Consider the following 19,321-nt stretch of genomic DNA (forward strand, 5'->3'; position numbering starts at 1 on the left):
GCCACTAGTTGCTGGTTCCATTAGACTGTTTGGCAATTAAAGGGAAAAAAATCCCAGTTTCTCTGACATATTAACTATCACCCTTTTAAGTTGATATGATGAACTTGTCAGCAAACAGTTGCCTGGCGGATTCAGAGAAACATTAGCATTAATTTGGGCCTGTAGCCGATGCATGCGATTCCAGCATTATTCTTTTAGTTCTATTTTGCCCTACAGCAACTATTGCTGGAAATATCCGGCTCTAAGTGGAACTGCAGAATTGGCTGGTAACTCCCTATGAGTTTGTCTCTGTGAGTGACACCTGTCACATACGAGTAGTCCTGTCAAAATATCGTTTGAGGTGTTTCAATAGTATTGGGCACAAGAATGAAGCAGCCTTGAAGTGGGAAAGAGTCTGTGGAGAAAATGTGAAGCCTCCTATCACAAGCTGTCATATACGGTGGACCCCAGGTCTGAATCAGTGCCAATACCGAGCTGCACCTTTAAAAGACAAATACACCCTAAAATAGAATTTACATTTCACTTCCACTACAGAGTAAAGCTCTGGTTTTTGCATTATAAAATGGGCCCTGTCTCTCCTGAGGTTGGACGGTAAAGTGACAAAATGCAGTGATGTGATCTACGGACAAACCCTGGAGCAGACCCGTAGCCAGTTGATCATCAAACACGTTGGAAATCGGCGGCTGGTATGGCGATGTGCACCGATGCCACTCTGAAATCCCTGCAATTAAAAACAAAAATATGTGATTTGGATGGAGTATTGCAAATAAGTTCAATCCCAGAGTTGGCCGGTGTCAATTCATCTTTTCAATGATCATCAAATATGGCTCGGCCACAACCTGCCACCAGTGCCACATCACCAGGATGAGAAATGCTTGGGAAACGTCCAGCATCGGGAGGCTGGACTTGTTGGTATTGACTAATGTCACGGGTTATTGGGAAAGTGTGTTATTTCGGTTTTAGGGTGGATTTTCCCCGAATAAACGCACCGTAACCACCACCATGCCTCCATGCGCTCGCAGCACCACAATGCGAGAGAGGGAGGAGAGAGAGAGAGAGAGAGGAGGGAGAGAGAGAGCTGTTTACATTGTGAACCAGACCTGAGGTTTTTATCATCCAGCTGCACCACCGGTACAGCAGCCCCCTCTGGCCTCACAGTCCGCTTTTGTCCGCGAAGACCGTTTCCAATTTACGCTTTACGCACAGCCATGATTTTGACGCACGGGTGAACTTCTTTCGCCCTCTCGCGCCTCGACCACAACTCACAAAGGAAAGTAACGAAGACGGAGAGAGAAAAAAAAAAAACCCCAGCTCAACTCCACCACTTCTATCTTAAGTGCTCGGACTTGGAACAGGTTGGCAGAGCCATGTCCCGGAGGAAGCCAGTGAAAGGCAGAGGGAGCTCCAAGAGCCCCAAGGCGTCGCCGGGCGGCGGCAGAGACAGCGGCAGGACGGGGCGAGGTCTGGGCGCCGCTGCCGCGCCGTCCTCCGGGCTGGTGTATCCCAGCAGACCGTCCATCAGCAACAGCGGGGAGTTTTATGACATCGCCTTCAAGGTGAGCCGGGACTTCAGGCCGAGCGTCTCGCCGCTCTCGGCGAGCGAGAGATTGCGCGAGCATGTCTCCAGGTAAGCAGTCAGCACATGGCCACAGGTGCGAGGGTAAGTACTGCTGCGAGGTCGCACACGTCGACGGCGGAGGACCCCAGGGGGCAGTGGATCTGCTTCTCATGTGAGTTGAAATTCTGCTCGCTCAAGGTTTGGTCCTTTTTTTTTTTTTTTTTTTTGCTTTCCCGGCAAACGACAGTCACTGTTTGTGGTTAGAGGCCAAAAAGTCAAGAAAAGGACCGAAGCAGGACGATTTGGGGCTGCAAAGCCGCAGCACGACCAAGGACCTGTCCTCTTCTAATGTCAAGGTGTGTCAGGTTTGACAATTTGCCGTCCGGTCTTGCGGGACGCAGCAAATTTTCAGGGACATGTGGAGCAGGTGTGTGTGCGAACCCATTTTTGCCAAGAAAAGAAAAAAAGATACTAAGTCTCAGTATCTGATCATTTTAACTTAGTAAGTTATAGTCTGACTTATTGTCTCATACGTTTGACTTAGTCAAATACTCGACTTACTATCTCATTATTTAATGAGTTTGTGGCTCTGTAAGTAAAATGGTGACTTACTCTTTTATGATTTGTATTTTGTATTTACGTTAAGTTACATTTTGAAACAGTATTTATTAATTATGACATTAAGTTAAAATCTGACTTAGTATTTCTTCACTTTGTCTTTGTAAATCAAACATTTGACTTAATATCTTATAATTTTGTATAGTAAGTAAAAAATTGTGGCTCCTTAGGTCATATGTTGACTACCTATTTTTTTATATTTTTTTTATATATTTTATTTTTTTTATTTAATTTTGACCGAGGAAGTTAAAGGACCAGTGTGTAGGATTTAGTGGCATCTGGCGATGAGGTTGCAGACTGCAACCCACTGAATACCCTTCCCCTCACCCCTCCCCGTCCAAGCATGTAGGTGAACCTACAGTGGCCTTCGGGTAATTTAAAGATGCGAAAGGCCCTAACTAGAGTCAGTGCTTGGCTTGTCTGCTCTGGGCTACCGTAGAGACAAGGCGGCGCAAAATTTCGGGCTCCGTGGAAGAGGACCCGCTCCCTATGTAGATATGAGGGGCTCATTCTAAGCTAACGAAAACAATTCGTAGTTAAAGGTGATTATTCACTAATGAAAACAGAATTATGAATACTGCAGTACATTCCATATCCACCAATAGATCCCCCTACACCCTTTGCACTGATCCTTTAAATTTTCACCCAGTATCTCATAATTTTGACTTATTGTGAGTATTTTTTATTTTTATTATGTTATTGCTGGTCCTCCTTTTTTTTTTCATGTCTTGGCAAAAATGAGCCCCTATAACTGGGCCTGTGCAGTAGCTGTAGAATATGATGTACTATGTGAATAAGTGTTGGATATGCTGCTGTTTGGTGCAGGCTTGCTGGAAAAATGTTAATTTCACCATTATTTCCCTCAGTGGGCATAGTCAGTATAATTCACAAGGACTGTTGTTTTTCCCCCAGTGTCATGTTTAACTCCCAAACTGTACAAAGAGAGGAAATTTATCAGGTTATCATAGCCTGTATGTCTCTATCCCAAATCAGAAATGTATCATATCCTAAATTCACTTTAAACTTGTTTGTAGCCTACAAAAGACAAACTGTATGTTTCTGTAGGAAAATTATAATACTATATTGCCAGAATTCGCATAATTTTAAATTTATGTCTTTGGGATTTGGATTGTTGTTTCATTTGAAGACATCACATTAGGCACCCATTTTCCACTTTTTTCCCTTTTCATAGACTAAATATTTAATCGATTAAACAAAAAACTAGCTGATAGGTTAATCAGTAATGGAAAAAAACATTATTTCCAGCTCCACTGGCTTTATAGCACTGACACATAGATAATGATTAAAAAAGTATGAATTGGAGACAATAAAGAGTAAAGATAATCTGCGCTGAACATATGCAGATCTAAATTCTCATCATGTGGGGTGCAGCTGGTATCCATTTTGTACCCTCATTAACAACTGTTGCTGTGCCAGCCCTGCCAAAATCACCGCTCAACTCTGAATTTGCATAATTTGAACAGTTGTAACAGTTCAGTGTCGCATATATCACCTCCAATCACAGCAAATCCAACACAGTGAACCTTCAGATTAGAATGGATTGCTGCCGGTAGAATCACAAAATAACAAATTAGAAAACGTTCAATACATACAGTGCATGGATCCATAGACAGACCCACAAACACATCACATGACACAGAAGTGAACGGAGTTTTGCGTTGAGTGATGAGAGAGGAAGACACGAACAAGCTCTGGTTCCCACGTCTCCCTTCTCTCCGCCCCAGTGGTCTATACAATCTGCTCTCTTGCACTGGAGTGGGTTGAAATACTGTTTCCCTTGCAGATGGGCATTTGAGCAGCGTGTATATGTGTGTGTCAGTATCTTGCATTGCCTAAACTCCTGTGTATTTGTAGATAAGTTTTCACCTGAGCACTTTCCCTCCTCTACTTCAAACATCCTCCCCCCCACACACACACACACACACACACACACACACACACACACACACACACACACACAGCCTTGAGTTTTATCAACCAATAACTTTCTCCATCTGTCTGTGTCTCAGGTGATGCTGGTGGGGGATTCAGGTGTGGGGAAGACCTGTCTGCTGGTTCGCTTCAAAGATGGAGCCTTTCTAGCTGGGAGCTTCATCTCTACTGTGGGCATCGACTTCAGGGTAGGTGCAAACACGTACACACTCAGAAGAAGAAGAATTTCATACCACAGTATGACATTTTGGGCTTGAACATTTTCATCATTTCTGTTCTGGCTAACTCCGTTTTGTCAGGAGGGAGGAAAGAGAACATAACACTATACAGGTACAACATAAAGATGTAAAACAATAATGAGACCAATCATAAAACTAATAATTATAATAATTAGGTGAAAAATAGTACTAATAAAACTAAATATAATGACAGTAATGATAATCATAATAATTGAAGCAGTGGGTGTTGAGCAGGATCATGGGGACAGTAGGTGGTTTGCAGTCACAGATCCAGACTCTGCAGCTCCAGGGTCAGAAATACCTGCAGAAAGCAACAGGAGGAGAGAAGAGAGAGACGAGAAAGCACAAAACTAGTATTTAGTAACTAGTAGCTCATTAGTTACAAGTACTGAAGGGGTATGAATGCGTACAGATGGAGAGGAAGAGGAGGAGAGAGGAGCTTGGTGCATCATGGGAAGTCCCCCGGCAGTCTGGTTCTATAGCAGCACAACTTCAAGCCAAGCGTGAGTCAGCCCTAACTGTAAGCTTTATCAAAAAGGAAGGTTTTAAGCCTCCTCTTAAACGTGGAGAGAGCGTCTGCCTCCAGGACCCAAACTGGAAGATGGTTCCACAGTAGAGGAGCCTGATAACTGAAGGCTCTGCCTCCCATTCTACTTTTGGAGACTCTAGGACCCACAAGCAAGCCTGAGTTCTGGGAGTGCAGTGATCTAGTGAGGTAATAGGATACTATGGTGCCTGACCACTAAGGGCTTTGTAGGTGAGGAAGAGGATTTTAAATTCTATTCTGGATTTTACAGGGAGCCAATGCAGAGAAGCTAACACAGGAGAAATTTGATCTCTTTTCCTAGTTCCTGTCAGTACTCGCGCTGCAGCGTTCTGGATCAGCTGGAGAGCATTTAAAGATTTGTTGGGACAGCTTGAGAATACGGAGTTGCAATAATCCATTTTAGAAGTAGCAAATGCATGGACTCGTTTTTCTGCATCTTTTAGAGGCAGGATGTGCCGGATTTTTGCAATGTTATATGGAAATAAAGCAGTCCTTGAAGTTTGTTTTATGTGGGAGTTAAAGGACATATCCTGATTAAAGAGAACTCCGAGATTCCTAATGCTGGTGCTGGGGGCCAAGGCAGTGCCATCTAGAGTAACTATATCATTAGATAATGTGTTCCTGAGGTGTTGGTAGTACAATAAGTACTTGGCCCCAGTTTTGTCTCAGTTTAACAGCAGAAAGTTGCTGGTCATCCAGGTCTTTATGTCCTAAAGGCCTGCTTGAAATTTAGCTAACTGATTGGTTTCATCGGGTTGCATTAACAAGTACAATTGGTCAAATGCGACACTAAGATCTAACAAGACAAGTACAGACAGAAGTCCTTTGTCCGATGCAATTAGAAGGTCATTTGTAACTTTCACCAGTGCTTTGATGCACTCTAAATCTATATAGTATGTAAAAAGTCACACAACTGGTTGGTGACAGCTTTCTCAAGGATCTTAGAGAAAAAGGGAAGGATGGATATGGGTCTATAGTTGGCTAAAACATCTGAATCAAGAGTAGGATTTTTAAGAAGAGGTTTAATTACAGCTGTTATAAAGGACTGTGGTACATAGTCTGTTAATGAGACATAATAAGACATATTGGTTATATCTAGTAAAGAGGTGCTATTAAGAGGAAAACTTCCTTATGCAGCTTAGTTAGGATGGGGTCTAAGAGACAGGTTGACCGTTTAGATGAAGATATTGTTGAAGTTAGTTTTCACATAGTTTGCTTTAATATGCGGGTTTGGGAGTTAAACCATGGATCTACCCTAATCGAGTCAAGTGTAATGCTCATTGAGCCTGCAACACTATGGGAGGGAGTAAAGTTAGCATAGGAGTCCTCTGTTGTATTACAACATGGCAGTGAATTAAGTGCTGATGGAATCAGTTCCTTAAATTTAGCTACAGCACTATCATATAGACATCTAGAAAAGACATTTTTGCCTAACGGTGTTTAGTCCAGTAATAGAAATTCAAAAGTTACCAAACAATGGGTTGATAAAAGAGGATTCAGTGGAAAGACTATTATTATTTTCAATTGAGAAGCCAATTGAGTCCAATAATGAGATGAATGCAGTTCTAAGGCTATCATTATCAACATCCACATGAATATTGAAATCACCTACTGTAATTTCTTTATCTGTACTAAGGACTAAACTCGATAAAAACTCTGAGAACTCAGATAAAAATTCAGAGTATGGGCCAGGAGCGCAGTACGCTATAATGAATAGAATAGGTTTTAAAGTTTTCCATGATGGATGTGTAAGACTAAGAACCAGGCTTTTGAATTAGTTATGATTGAGTATAGGTTTAGGGTTGATTACTAGGCTTGAGTTGAAAATGGCTGCAACTCCACGTCCTTGGCCGGTGCCTTGAGTGAGTGTTAATATGACTGGGGGGGGGGTTTAACATATTTGGCGAAATATCAGCATTCAGAGGCAGAGATTGTTACAAGATGTTACAAATACACTGTAAGAAACATAGTGGCCTACTGCTAGTATAATTTAGGATTGAAGCTAAAGTGGGGCCAATTAGAGCAGCATCACCGGGAGTTTAGAACGGGTAAATACTGCACTGACCAACATGGAAGCGCAGTGCAAGACCCTTGTTTTACCACTGTAACGTGGATACGGCTTAACTCAAGATAACCCTGACGACATCATCGGGGTTATTTTCTCAGACTTTTGAAACCTCCCTCCAAAGCCAACTGTTTTCATAGGCTGAGTAATACCTTCTATGACGAGCAATTCAACCTGTATGTGTAAAATGCCTTTAAGTTTGAACACTGCCTTTTAGCAGAGAGTCGACCATTAAGAAAACCAGAAACTCAGTGGAGCAAACAGGACTTGTCCTGATTTTATTCTTTGATTAAGAGTGTGTAGTATTCCAAAAAAAAGGTTGTGTGCAGCTTAATAACTGAGGTTTAAGAGCTGACGTTCCGGTTCTTTTCCGTCGTCTCTTTTCTATTTGAGGTTGTGACTTGCAAGATGTTTAAACCCTGCCAGTCCCTAAGGGACACAACATATCTAAACTGAATTAAGTTAAATTAAAAATTTAATCAAAAGTGAGGTTATCTATTGACAGGCGAACCCTTTTTACCAGTAATGGTTAACCAATTTTCTGCCCATTGTGCTCAGGGGGAAATTGCAGACAAGCGTTACAGTGCCAATAAAGAATAGCCACACTTTATGTATCACAGCTGCGGAACAGAAGCAGTGACCTGTTTCGGTCTTTTGCTGTCTTGCTGTTTAGAAAAACCTTCCCCTAGGAGGTATTCTCAGCTGCTGTCATCCAGAATGACTTTCAGCAGAGCTAGTGTAACAGTAGAAAGAGGTTACATTTCAGTATATTTCAACCCGTAGCAGGGAGGAGTGCTGAGCTGAAAACACACCACTGATGCGGCCCAGCAAGATGTAGGATTTGTTAATTGACACTCTTAGCACAAAAAGGAAGCCCCACTGTGTGGTAAATTAACAGGACCATACTCTGCATATAGCATGCGACATAATTTGGTGTTTTGCCCTGGAATCACATGGCTTACCTGATTCCTAACCAGGGTGGCCAGTCGCTTAAGCAACATATCCGCTAGCAGAAGAATTAAAAGTACGACCAGCCAGATGTGCCAAGCAAGGAAGCAGCTTTGAAACTTTCCTGGGGCGATAACACTGGAAAATAGGATTTTGGTGTGGAATACAGCATCACATAGCACAATTTGTTTTGGATGAAAGAAAACAGAGCAGTCTTTTCTCTGCATACCTGGAAGAAAGTCTTTGCAGCAGGAAAAATTGGTCATTATAACTTCCATAAACAAACAGATTGGAGAATGCAGACCTCCAAAAAAAGCTCCTGAATCAGAGAACTTCATTGTTTGTCTGACGAAGCCTAGTTGAAATCTCTGTGAGATCGAAACGTTGCTTCATTAAATTTGTTGGACGCTGTTGGAACAGTTCAATACCATGGAACTGTCTTTCCTGGTACTGAAAGGTGTCAGTATGAGCAGATCATTAAGATAAATGATTTATTGGTTATTTCAAAGCAACACCATTCAAAATATAGACTTTCAATCGCTCAGTTTTATTTGTCTTTTTCTCTGATGGGAATTATTACTCACCTTTGCAGACTGGCCAAGCGTACACTCGTATCAGCACTCACATACACACATTTGTGCTTCTACGGACTCTTACTGATGTAGTACATTCCCCAGCTCTTAATCCAAACCATAATCGTCACAGTTACATGCTTAACACCGACCCTTAATTTAACCTAAATCTGATTTTAAATTTAAAGGAATTGTCGGACATTTTTGAAAATATTTGCTTAAATGAGAGGATTGATAACGCTCTCATGTCTGTGCACTAAATATGAAACTAGGAAAAGCTTGTGAAAACCTCGCCTGGTTCTGTTCAAAGACTTAAAAAAAAGAAAAAAAAAGTTGTTTTTACAGTTTGGGTTTTGTATGAAAAAAACAAACAAGATATAACGTGTGACTTAGTGAGTTTTGGATGGAGCTAGGCTAACTGATTTCCCCTGTTTCCAGTCTTTATGATAGGCTAAGCTAACGTGTGCTGGCGGCAACTTCATATTTAAATATAAGAGTGCTATCAAATTTGTCCTAACTGTTGGCAAGAAAGCAAATTAACATATTTCCCAAAAATGGGACCTTAAAACCAAGTCTTAGCCTTTGAACTCCTTTTTTTCCCGTCTTTTTTGAAAAAGTGAGGGCCAGCTTAAAAGTCCTCACTCTCAGCTTCTCAAACATGAATTGTTTGTCACAGATGTACAAAAGCGCACACACACATCAACTTCCACTGGCTTTTAATGTGCTTGCTCAATCTCACTCTTTAATCTCCTGCTTTGTATATATTTGATGTCTGGAGCTCTTTGTAACATATCTACATAACATATCTTTTTTTTTTTTTTTGAGTTTTATTATTAGCAACATGACTAGAGCAAGGGAGACAGAAAGAAATAGACTCTTAAGGTTACATATTGGTTTGCTTTGACAGTTTACATATTAAAATATTAAGAACATTGTCTACATACACATGAAATTGATCCATGTCTGTCTGGATAAGCAAACTCAATATGCACTTTGTTTTGCAATAATAATTTTAGAGAATAGTATTACTCAAGAAATGAGAGAATTGCGGCTTGTACTTAAATAGCAGAAGCCAATTCTCTGTGTTTAACCCTCCTGCTTTGGATAATGAAGTCAGTTCATGTTAAAATGTCAGCACCGGGCACCAGAGCTTGTTATCTACAAGGACACATGAATGAGCTGTGTTCCTATAACCTCATGGGTGTATGACCGGAGGGCAAATACCTCAAAAGCCCAGTGACTTTCTTTAATTGACACCGTTCACTGATATTTGAAGGGATGTAATTAATTTTTGTCGGCTTGCAGCTGACACAGTGTAGCAGAGGTCATTGTGACTTCTCACCCTATGCTTAATCGAAAGGGGGGAAAAAAAAGTATTTTCTTTAGAGTTCAATTGTTCGTTTAGGTGATTTCGATGATATGTTCCAAAATCAACATTAAAAAAAATTTATCTGGGGCAAATTTGTTGCTTAAAGCCATTGGGCAGAGTTGCAGAAAACAGTTAACAGGATGATGTGTAACCTTTGTTTTTCCAAGTTATGGATGGACAGTTAAGTTTGCTCTCTCTTTCCAATGTGTTAGGTTACTTGGTTGATAGTTTTTATTAACTGTTTTCTGACAGTTTGTGGGCAGTGTGAGAAGCCTAAGCTACAAAATTCTGATACATTTTCCCGACAATAGTAATCGGCGTGGAAAGAAAACAAGCTTTTTATCTGTTCACGCATCGACCAAATTATCCAGTCGTTCAGCTCTGTGGGAACCAGTCACATCTCTGTGCTGATTTGGTGTTTGTCACAGTGGGAATATGGGGCTACACAAAGTTGTGCTGCAGCCTTTTTGCCCATCAGGCAACTCTTTAAAAAAAAAACAAAAAAATCCAAATAGCAGGATTGAGAATATATTGGGACAGGAATGTTGTGAGTAATTGGTGCTGTAAAGTGCTGCTCTTCGGCTAAAAGATGATATATTGTAGCTATGAGTGCATCACTGAGCGTTTAAAAAACCTGCATTTTCTGCACAGTCAAGAATGTGCAGAAATGCGACCTTTTACATTAAAGATAATGAGGAATAGGAGTCAGCACCCCATAGAAAAAAAAAAGCTTTTGGAAGAGGATGCAGCCTAACTTCCTCCTGCTTTTCTCTATTTATATTTCTCTAGTCAGAATGAAATGGTGAGTCAGAAATCAATTTTTCTGGGAGATAATTGTTAGATTTGCTGATGAGATTTATCTGTTTCTGCGGTGGAGGGCTGCAGGGTGTATTTCTGCTTCGTCTCCCCACCATTCATGATGTGTGTGTGTGTGTGTGTGTGTGTGTGTGTGTGTGTGTGTGTCTGCGCATTTATGTGTGCTACCTCTCATTTCCATAGTATGGCTTTTCTCTCCCTTTCACCATCTATCCACTCTGCCTGAAATGATGCATCACAGCATTAGACCGGTTAATCATTACACAAACTGCTGCACCGTACGCACTGACGCAGATGGATTTCTGTGTGTGTGTGTGTGTGTGTGTGTGTGTGTGTGTGTGTGGTCTTGAACAGGCAAATGCCTGCCTGAGCATGATAGGAGGATAATGTTGACATTACTACATTAGCACATCACATCTGTGGCATGTGAATAATTAGTTAAAGGTGCAGTGTGTCGATTAGAACATCCGTAAATTTAGACAAACGAAACATTTTTACGACGCATAATATTCATGACTAAACACTTTTTCTACATGGCACAAAACCCCCTGCGCAAATGGAGCTAAAGCTCAAGTTGGGTTTGACGGTCTGTAGGGTAGAAGGAGGAAGAAAGAATATCTTTATCCTCTTATCTTTAAAAACAAAAAAAACAAAAGAAAATGAGAAGGAAGGATTCTGAAGCCGCCCGCGCCCGACGCACAAACGCACTGTTGGCTGTTGGCTGGGTTTTTTTTGTGGCTGTCATCAATCTAAACACACACATGGCAGCTCCTCTGGCAATGTCATTTTTTCCCTAAACTATCACTGAATTTGCTCTCTGAAAAGAAAAAGAGAAAGAGAATCAGCCTGTGCTATTTTTTTTTTTTTTTTGTGGAGCACATAGAGAGAGAAGAATCTTTCTCTTGCTTCTTTATTACAAAACTCAAAGAGGTCACTGTTCTTCCAGAGCAAATAGAGCGAAAGCTTTCAGAGTTTGCAGTGATGGCAGATGGTGGAAGGAGTCACACAACGCTGGAGAAATCATTTCCGATAGCTTTAAAGCAGTATGTAAATCGCTGGAGAAACCCTCATTCTGTCTTTGGTCACTGGGTTGGGTATCAAGCTTATCAGGCTTAACAGTGCCTGGTCTGGAAATGCCCCCCTTTCTCCCTTCAGTGAAATTGCGTTCTGAAAAATCCGAGGCAAGGAAAGAGTCTTTGGAGAAAAATCTGCTATTTTGCTCATCAAATTGCAAACATGAAATGTCACTGTTCTCCTAAACTACTCGCCAAAGGTGTTTTTAAAAAACAAACAAAAAACACAATGAGACACTGAAGTCAGCCTCTATTGTGCATTTACCTTTCTGGGCCACAGTCAGATTTGGAGAAAAATCTGCTGCTTGAGAACTGGAAGACCCAAAAAACTGAAGAGGACTGTTCCTCCAGAGCAAAGTTCCAGAGCTAAAATTTTATGCTTCTGTTGTTGATGGAAAAGGGTGGAAGAAGCTATTAAAGGCAAAGAGAGAACTCTCAACTTTTGCAATAGGAAAGCAGCATTTGTGACTCAACGAAACTTGCAATTTGCATTTGGTCATTGGGTTGTACATCAGGCTCATTAAACTGCAAAAGGAGGAAAGTATGTGGCAACAAAATCAGCCTGTACTTTGCATTTTACTTTGTAAGCCCTAGAGTTTGATGTGGAGGAAAATCCTCCGTGATTGCTTTATGGCACCAACCTGGAAGAAGTTGCTGTTGCTTTTCGACGTGAAGGCCCCACAAACGGACGGAAGAAGTGAAAGGATAATAGAGAAATCCCTTTCAATATGTTTATCCACTTCGGTAAAGACAAAGAGATAAAAGTTGTTGTGACAGGCTGCTCTGGGAGTGATCAGAAAATGTCACGTTTCTTCCGAACTTTCCCACTGAAATCCTTAATTTCAGGTCTACAACGCTGAGCTTATATTAGCAGTTTATCAGGAGATCTGATTAGGTCCAGAGGCAGTGAATTCCGTTTGCCTGTTGTTGTCGTCATCCAAACTGCTCTCCGTAGCTACTTGATTCGTCCGGCTGCTGGCCCCAGTAGATTGTCAGTGTATGTATTCAAGACTGAAAATGTTGCAGTGAACCTCAAGAGATTTACACTGGCTTGACAAGACTGGGAAGCAAAAGTGTTCCTGGGAAATATGTTAATTTTAGAGCCGGCCATACTGCTGGTGTGAGATAGAAGCTACCTCTCTTGGCCATGGTCTCAGTAATTAAATCAGTTAATTTCATTTTTACAAATTATATTTTTAATATGTGCACTCTGCTAAGATAACTTTTTCTCTTTGCCCCTTGTCTCTTCAGCTGCCTGTACCTGCATGTGTATGTGCATCTGCCTTTCTATGCATTTCATGCAACCCTACGTACAAGTGTATGGGCACATGTTTAAGCCTTTTAGGACATTCCTGCTTAGTATCCTGATCGACAGACTATAATCAGTCAGCAGAAGACTTATGATGATTGCAGTCCCTCAGAGGCTCTTCGGGCTCCTAGATGTCATCCATCGATCCCGGGATGCCTTTGTTTTTGTTGCTGTGGATCTTTATTCCCCTAGTAACAACTGCAGCTACGTTCAGACTGCAGTCCAAATCTCATGATTAAAAAAAACAACAAAAAAAAACAGAAAAAACAAAAAGCAATTGTCTTTATGCTTGACTGTCTGCTTTGATTTATGTCACTAACCTCACTGGACAACATGGGTTGTCATAGTAACGATGTACCGGTACACCAAAGGCAGTCTTCTGTGCAAAATGTGAAAAGAGTGAAAGGTAGTCTTCATTATTGGTGCACTGGAACACAGGCATGTACATTTGCAGAAACTGATACACACAGTCCTAGTTGCGTGCACACATCAGGGCACAGTGGCAATGCACTACTGTCACCAACTCCGTCCTGTGTAGCTGGTTTATTTGTAAGTGTAGGTTGAATCATTGACGTCTGTTGGGCCTCACTGTACATCCAAGTTTTACTATGTGTGTATCATTAGCATTGTGCACAGCTGTCTATGACCTGATTTGACAGGATCTACTCACAACACTCTTGACATAAGGGCTCATGACTTCGTCAGTTTACATAATACCGTGTAGACTCTTATCAGTGCTGAGAGAGAACTGTGGGTTAGACACTCCACCTAAACATTATTTAAATCCACTCCACAAAGTGGTATAGGAAGACATTATTCTCTGTGTAAACTGTTCTTCTTGATATACATTTATTTATAAGTTTTGTGTGTGAAGTAAACTTTTGGTAAATTGACAGCATTAGTGTAGAGCTCTTATGGTACTGGCCTGACCACTGGGAGCAATTTGGGGTCATGTGCCCTGCTAAAGGGCCTGTAGTCAGGAGCAGCCAGGGATCGAAACACCAACCCTGCGACTATCGGTTGAAGAACATGGTGGACAAATGTAAGGGCTGAACAGTTTTAGGAAAATATCTCATCGCAATATTTATTTTATTTTAGTGATTATTTTCTATGAATTCAAGTAAAGGCCTGCATCTGTGGTCAGCAGAGTTTTAAACAGGACGTGATTGTACCAGGCATCATTAGCTTATTGTTGTTCGATTAAAAGACTAATAAAACGACCAATGTTGCTCACATTTATTAAGATGTTACATTACTGGTATACTATTACTCAGTAATATTCAAAGATAATAATGACATAATTGATTACAGCTGCATAGTAGGCCAGCTACATCTTATGCAAAGTTCACATTGCACAATTTTAGCCCTAAATTTTCCACTTGCTGACAGTTTTTGGAGATCGCCGAGAACAGCCCCAGATCAGAGGCAAATCGACCTTCGCTCGGTGCTGGCACATCAGAGTTTGATCACTATTTGTGAACTGTTCAAAGATGTTGTCTGAAAGACTTGCCGATGTATCGCAGACTCCTGAAAGACATCTAGCAGGCTAAATATCTGGTCCACATCTGGTCGTGTGAAAAAGTGCTGTGACCCGCTTGTGGCTGGCAAGGAGTGCGGCGACAAGCTACGGCCAATGAGAGCGCACTTCAATTCAATTTTATTTATATAGCGCCAAATCATAACAGAGGGTTATCTCAGGGCACAGGGCGCAAGACGCAGGGTAAGGGTACATCCAGGGGATGAGTCATCAACAACCATGGCTGCCGAATCCCTTCTCTTACTCATATTCTTTTCTCTTTCCTTCTTGTCTTTTCGATGCAAATCCGTGCACAAACAACTTGTATCACTCGTTTTTTGTGGACATCCATTTTGGAAGAAAAAAAAAAGTCCTGTCTTGTGCAAAGTATTGCGTCATTTCCCATGTCACCTCTTGCGTGAGTGAAGGGAGCAGCAATCTGATGGGAGTGTGTGCAGGCTCATAAATGTCAGCGTACTTAGGAATATAAGTGATAGGTTTAGGAGATAGTCGGAGAATTGTTGAGTGTTGTTAGAGGTGTGTGCTGTCTACCAGCTTTTTATTTATCATTATTTTTCTTTTTTGCACAAAAAATATAAAAACCTCAAACCATGCCCAAACCATAATAAAGAAGAAAATAAGATCAAATTACAATCAAGCCCAATTTATCCACCACCAAACAAATAAACACAAATTACAGAAGGGATCATCACTGTCAGAGGCTTCATGTCGGTCTGTACCACATGATATGCTCTTTTCCTGCTGTGTCTGTTGAAAATAAGCCATATGCAGATGCAATTCAATATTTCATTAATAAGCAAAATGATGAAACACACTCATGCTAATAAGCCAGGAACAGTACAAAGTCAAAGCCACATTTTCTGTACTCTTACATAACCTATCATTTCTGCTCCTTTTCCCTTCATTCCTAATCCTCTTTGCTGTAGGTTTTCATTTACATTTATTTTGGTAAATTACTCTTGTTATATAAGAGGACTCCATAGTGAAGTGGCCCAGTAGATCTGAAGGCCTGGTGACAGATACACAGTTGACAAAGGTACCTAAAGGGTTAGGCATGTCGGTCTTCTTGGTTTTACCTTTTTCCCCCTTGTGTCACATGACTCCTCAAGTGCTTGCTGGGTTCCCAGGAGACTGTTGTTATGGACTAGTAACCGTGACAACAAAGCAAAGCAATGAATGTGTGGAAACTGCATCCACCAGATTCGGCTGGCAGATGGCTTTCGGGCTTTTTGAAGCCTCGGGGTTGACTAAGGTCAACAGCTGGGGACGGGGAATGTTTTAGTTGCCGTCGTTGCAGCCACAGAGCAAGCCATGACCAAAATAAGCATGTGGTAACAAAGTTACAGATGGGTTTTTCAAACGTATTCATTCTGGGTAGGTTGGCACAAGAAACGCTGTGCTTGACACACTTGCGGCTCAGCGCGGTCACGTTTGGAAACATTCCATTTCAATCACAGTCTCCTACTGACGAGCCATGAACAGCTCGACTGGAGCGAGTCAGGGTTAACGTGTTGATCTGTACAGCACACAGTTATACACAAATGACATTGTGGTGAGTTTTTAAATCTAATTCTATTAAAGTTAGCCAAAAATTTAATTTAATTTAATTTAATGAAGGATTTTAGCATTTCTTTAGCAGAATTATAATGGGTGGGTACTTGGGGAATTTGGACTCACGAAAATTACCGTCTGCGGCCCCAATATGATATGAACAATGAGAAGAGGAGCCATTACAAAAGTTAACTTTGTGTTTCCCAAATAACAACAGTGGCTGCCACATGAGAATGGGGTTCTGATTAGAGGACTTGTTCCCAGAGGTAGCTTGAAATAGTTTGATTATAGATAGGCCAAAACTGCATCGCATGGGATGCGATCTTACACCAACAGTGTTGAAGGCTGTTGAGACACTGCATTCATCCAACAGCCAATTCTTCACACTCTTACTTTTTACTGTACTGCTCTATTAAAACATCACTTCCCTGAATTGATGCTGAAGTTGACACGGAAAATAAAAGATGACTGAACATCTGTTGTTATGACAAGCATCCTGCCCCCTCTCCGTAGAGTTAGACAGTTGCACATCTGATAGCTGCCCAATTCAGTTACACAAGCGCACCACGGCCATTCGTGTTTAAACAAAGGGCAGTGTTCACTTTCCCCATTCACCTTTCCTCTGCCGGTCCAGGGTTCCAAACTGGCGCCTGGCAGTCTTTCGTGCCCCTATGAGTTTATATTTGTACTGGCTTTGAACCATCTTTGATCAAGCTGTTGAAATGTATTTTTATAAATAAATCAGGATCTGACTTTGAGAAGTGTGCCGCTAGGCTTCAGGTTGTCTTCACTGGTGAAGATGAGATTTTATAATTAGAAGTTTTATAGTAGGGGGGGGTAGTGTAGGAAAATAAATCAAATGAATGGCTTTGCCATTTAAAAAACAGGAGTGTGTGTGTGCTCTTGTTCTGCTCAAAGATGACAGATGATGTGTACTGTATGAGGAATTAGTTTTGTGTGTGTGTGTGTGTGTGTGTGTGTGTGTGTGTGTGTGTGTGTGTGTGTGTGTGTGTGTGTGTGTGTGAGAGTGCAAGAGGGATGGAGAGAAAAGGTTAACAAACAGAATTAGTCTCTATCTGTAATTTGTCATAGTTATGAGAAATCACAACGCAGCTGTATTCTCTTCTGTTCTCTCCATCTGGGTTGATCGTATGGTTGCTGATATGTTTCACCACTGCACAGCTTCACACTTCAGTGCTTCCATTTGGTCCCGGCAAATTAGATACATTGACTTCAAGCTGTCCCAGAAAATTTTTGGGAAGTGGTTACTGAGGCTTTTAGGAACATGAGCGACAAATTGCACCATCTTTTCCTCCCATTCAAAACAGAAGAAAATCAGAAGAAATCTCTGTCTGTCCATAGGGAAGGAGATCGGTTATCTTTCAAATGGGATTGAAGTTGATTTCACAGCTAGTGTATAACTAGATGGCTTTTAATGCAAGGCATAGAATCACTCATAAATTAGAATTTTTTTAAAATGGTCCTATTACAATAGATGTAGACCCAAACATAAGCACACAGGTTAAACAGAAGAGTAGCAAAACAGCCCAAATCAGCCCTTGCAAGGGAGATGCCTCCATGACAAAGTGACAAAAACTCACCACTTTGAAATCCAGAGCATCAATCCTCTGACTACAAGCTCAGTGCAGAGCTTTATGAGCACCAACATTAACAGTAGCAAGAATTTTGTGCAGCAGTGTTACAGCAGAGATAAATGAAATGTGCAGCAGCAGCATGGAAGAGAATATGAATATGAATAAAATATCATCTGAAATAGGCCACATTTTTATTAGATTATTTGCTGTGGAGTTTTTGAGCTGTCTGCTGTAGCTGGCGAATAAGGTAAATACAAAATAAGTTATTTTTACGAATAAGCTATTTTAACAGTGACATCTCATTCGAACACCACACAAATCACATCACTAAAAATACTTTAAAACCAAAATACCCTGGCTTCTGCACATCCCTCTCCATGTCAACTGCTCGTAATCCCTTCATCACATCCAGACTCAACTTCTGCAGAAGTATTCTATATGGGACATCCTCTGAAGTCCTTAATAAAGTTGTAGCTCACCCAGAACTTCACTTCTTGCCGGCTCACTCAGCTTTTTGCCTTTTCCGATGCCATCCCCTCCCTCAACTCTTTCTTTTTAGCTTTCTCCTTTTAGCCACACTTTATGTCACACACTGTGCCTTCTGTAAACATGCTAGTAGGGAGGCTCCACAGTTGCATTGTTTACACCAGACACTGGCTGATTGCGCCGAAGCTGGCCGGCATGCCGCCCAGAACAACGACCATCCCTGCAGAAATCAGGAGGAGAGCACGCAGGATGCAGAAGAGAAACGAAGTGATGAGGGACGAGAGCCTGGTCCAGTCAACAGAGACTGATGGAGAGGATTGTGTCTCCTTTCTGTCACCATGGGCAACGTGAGACCACTAATAAGATGGACGAGCTAGCGGCCCTATTGAGGAATCGGAGGGCCTTCCGTGAGCGTAGTGTTATGTGTTTCACAGAGACACGGCTACAGGAAGATACTTCGGATCCAATCGCTACCATCGACGGCTTTCAGACAGAGCGGACAGGAAAAGGAACGTTTCTGCAGCCCAGACATTGAACTGTTAGTCGCGGGGCTACGTCCATGCTACATATCCAGAGCGTTCTCACACGCCATCTTGGTTGTTTACATCAGCCCATCGGTTTAACCCAACAACCGCGCATGACGTCATCCACTATGTAACCCTTTGACTCCAGACTCCGCACCGCAGGAGACAGGAACTTGGACCTGCTGTATACTAATGTTAAGAGGCCTGGAGATTCTACCTCACACTTACTTTGACACATTTGCATTTGTACATTTTTCTATTCACTACCTGTGTATTTATTATTATTACTATTTTGCAGTAGTGTTTACTTATTACTTTCTATTGCAATGTACCAGAGCAATGTGCCTTCAGGGATCAATAAAGTTTTTCTGATTCTTATTCTGAACTCTTTCCGCAGATTGCTCCAAACCTTGTTGTGTTCAGCAAGGTCCCAACACTTGTCTCTTTAAAATGCATTTAATTTACTTCTTATAAGTGCCCTTTATATAAAATGTACTATTATTACCACCATTAGCCACATCATACGCTCCACCTCATTTAAAGAAACCCAAAATGTAAATC

At 41.4% G+C, this 19,321-nt stretch overlaps 1 protein-coding gene across 7 annotated transcripts in view; it reads left to right on the forward strand.

The window, feature by feature from the left end:
• Nucleotides 1-957: 957 nt before the first annotated feature.
• The window catches only part of LOC120794107 (ras-related protein Rab-26), a 94,338-nt gene continuing 75,974 nt past the window's right edge, over nt 958-19,321 (forward strand). The window contains exons 1-2 of one of the 7 annotated variants that reach the window (XM_040134782.1): nt 958-1,556; nt 4,207-4,317. In XM_040134782.1, the coding sequence (XP_039990716.1) occupies nt 1,368-1,556; nt 4,207-4,317 (300 nt within the window). In that variant the 5' untranslated portion in view covers nt 958-1,367. The other 6 variants (XM_040134789.1, XM_040134787.1, XM_040134785.1 and 3 more) reach the window with 6 other exon arrangements.

This window comes from Xiphias gladius, chromosome 9 (genome assembly GCF_016859285.1).
Source record: "Xiphias gladius isolate SHS-SW01 ecotype Sanya breed wild chromosome 9, ASM1685928v1, whole genome shotgun sequence".
NCBI lineage: Eukaryota > Metazoa > Chordata > Actinopteri > Istiophoriformes > Xiphiidae > Xiphias > Xiphias gladius.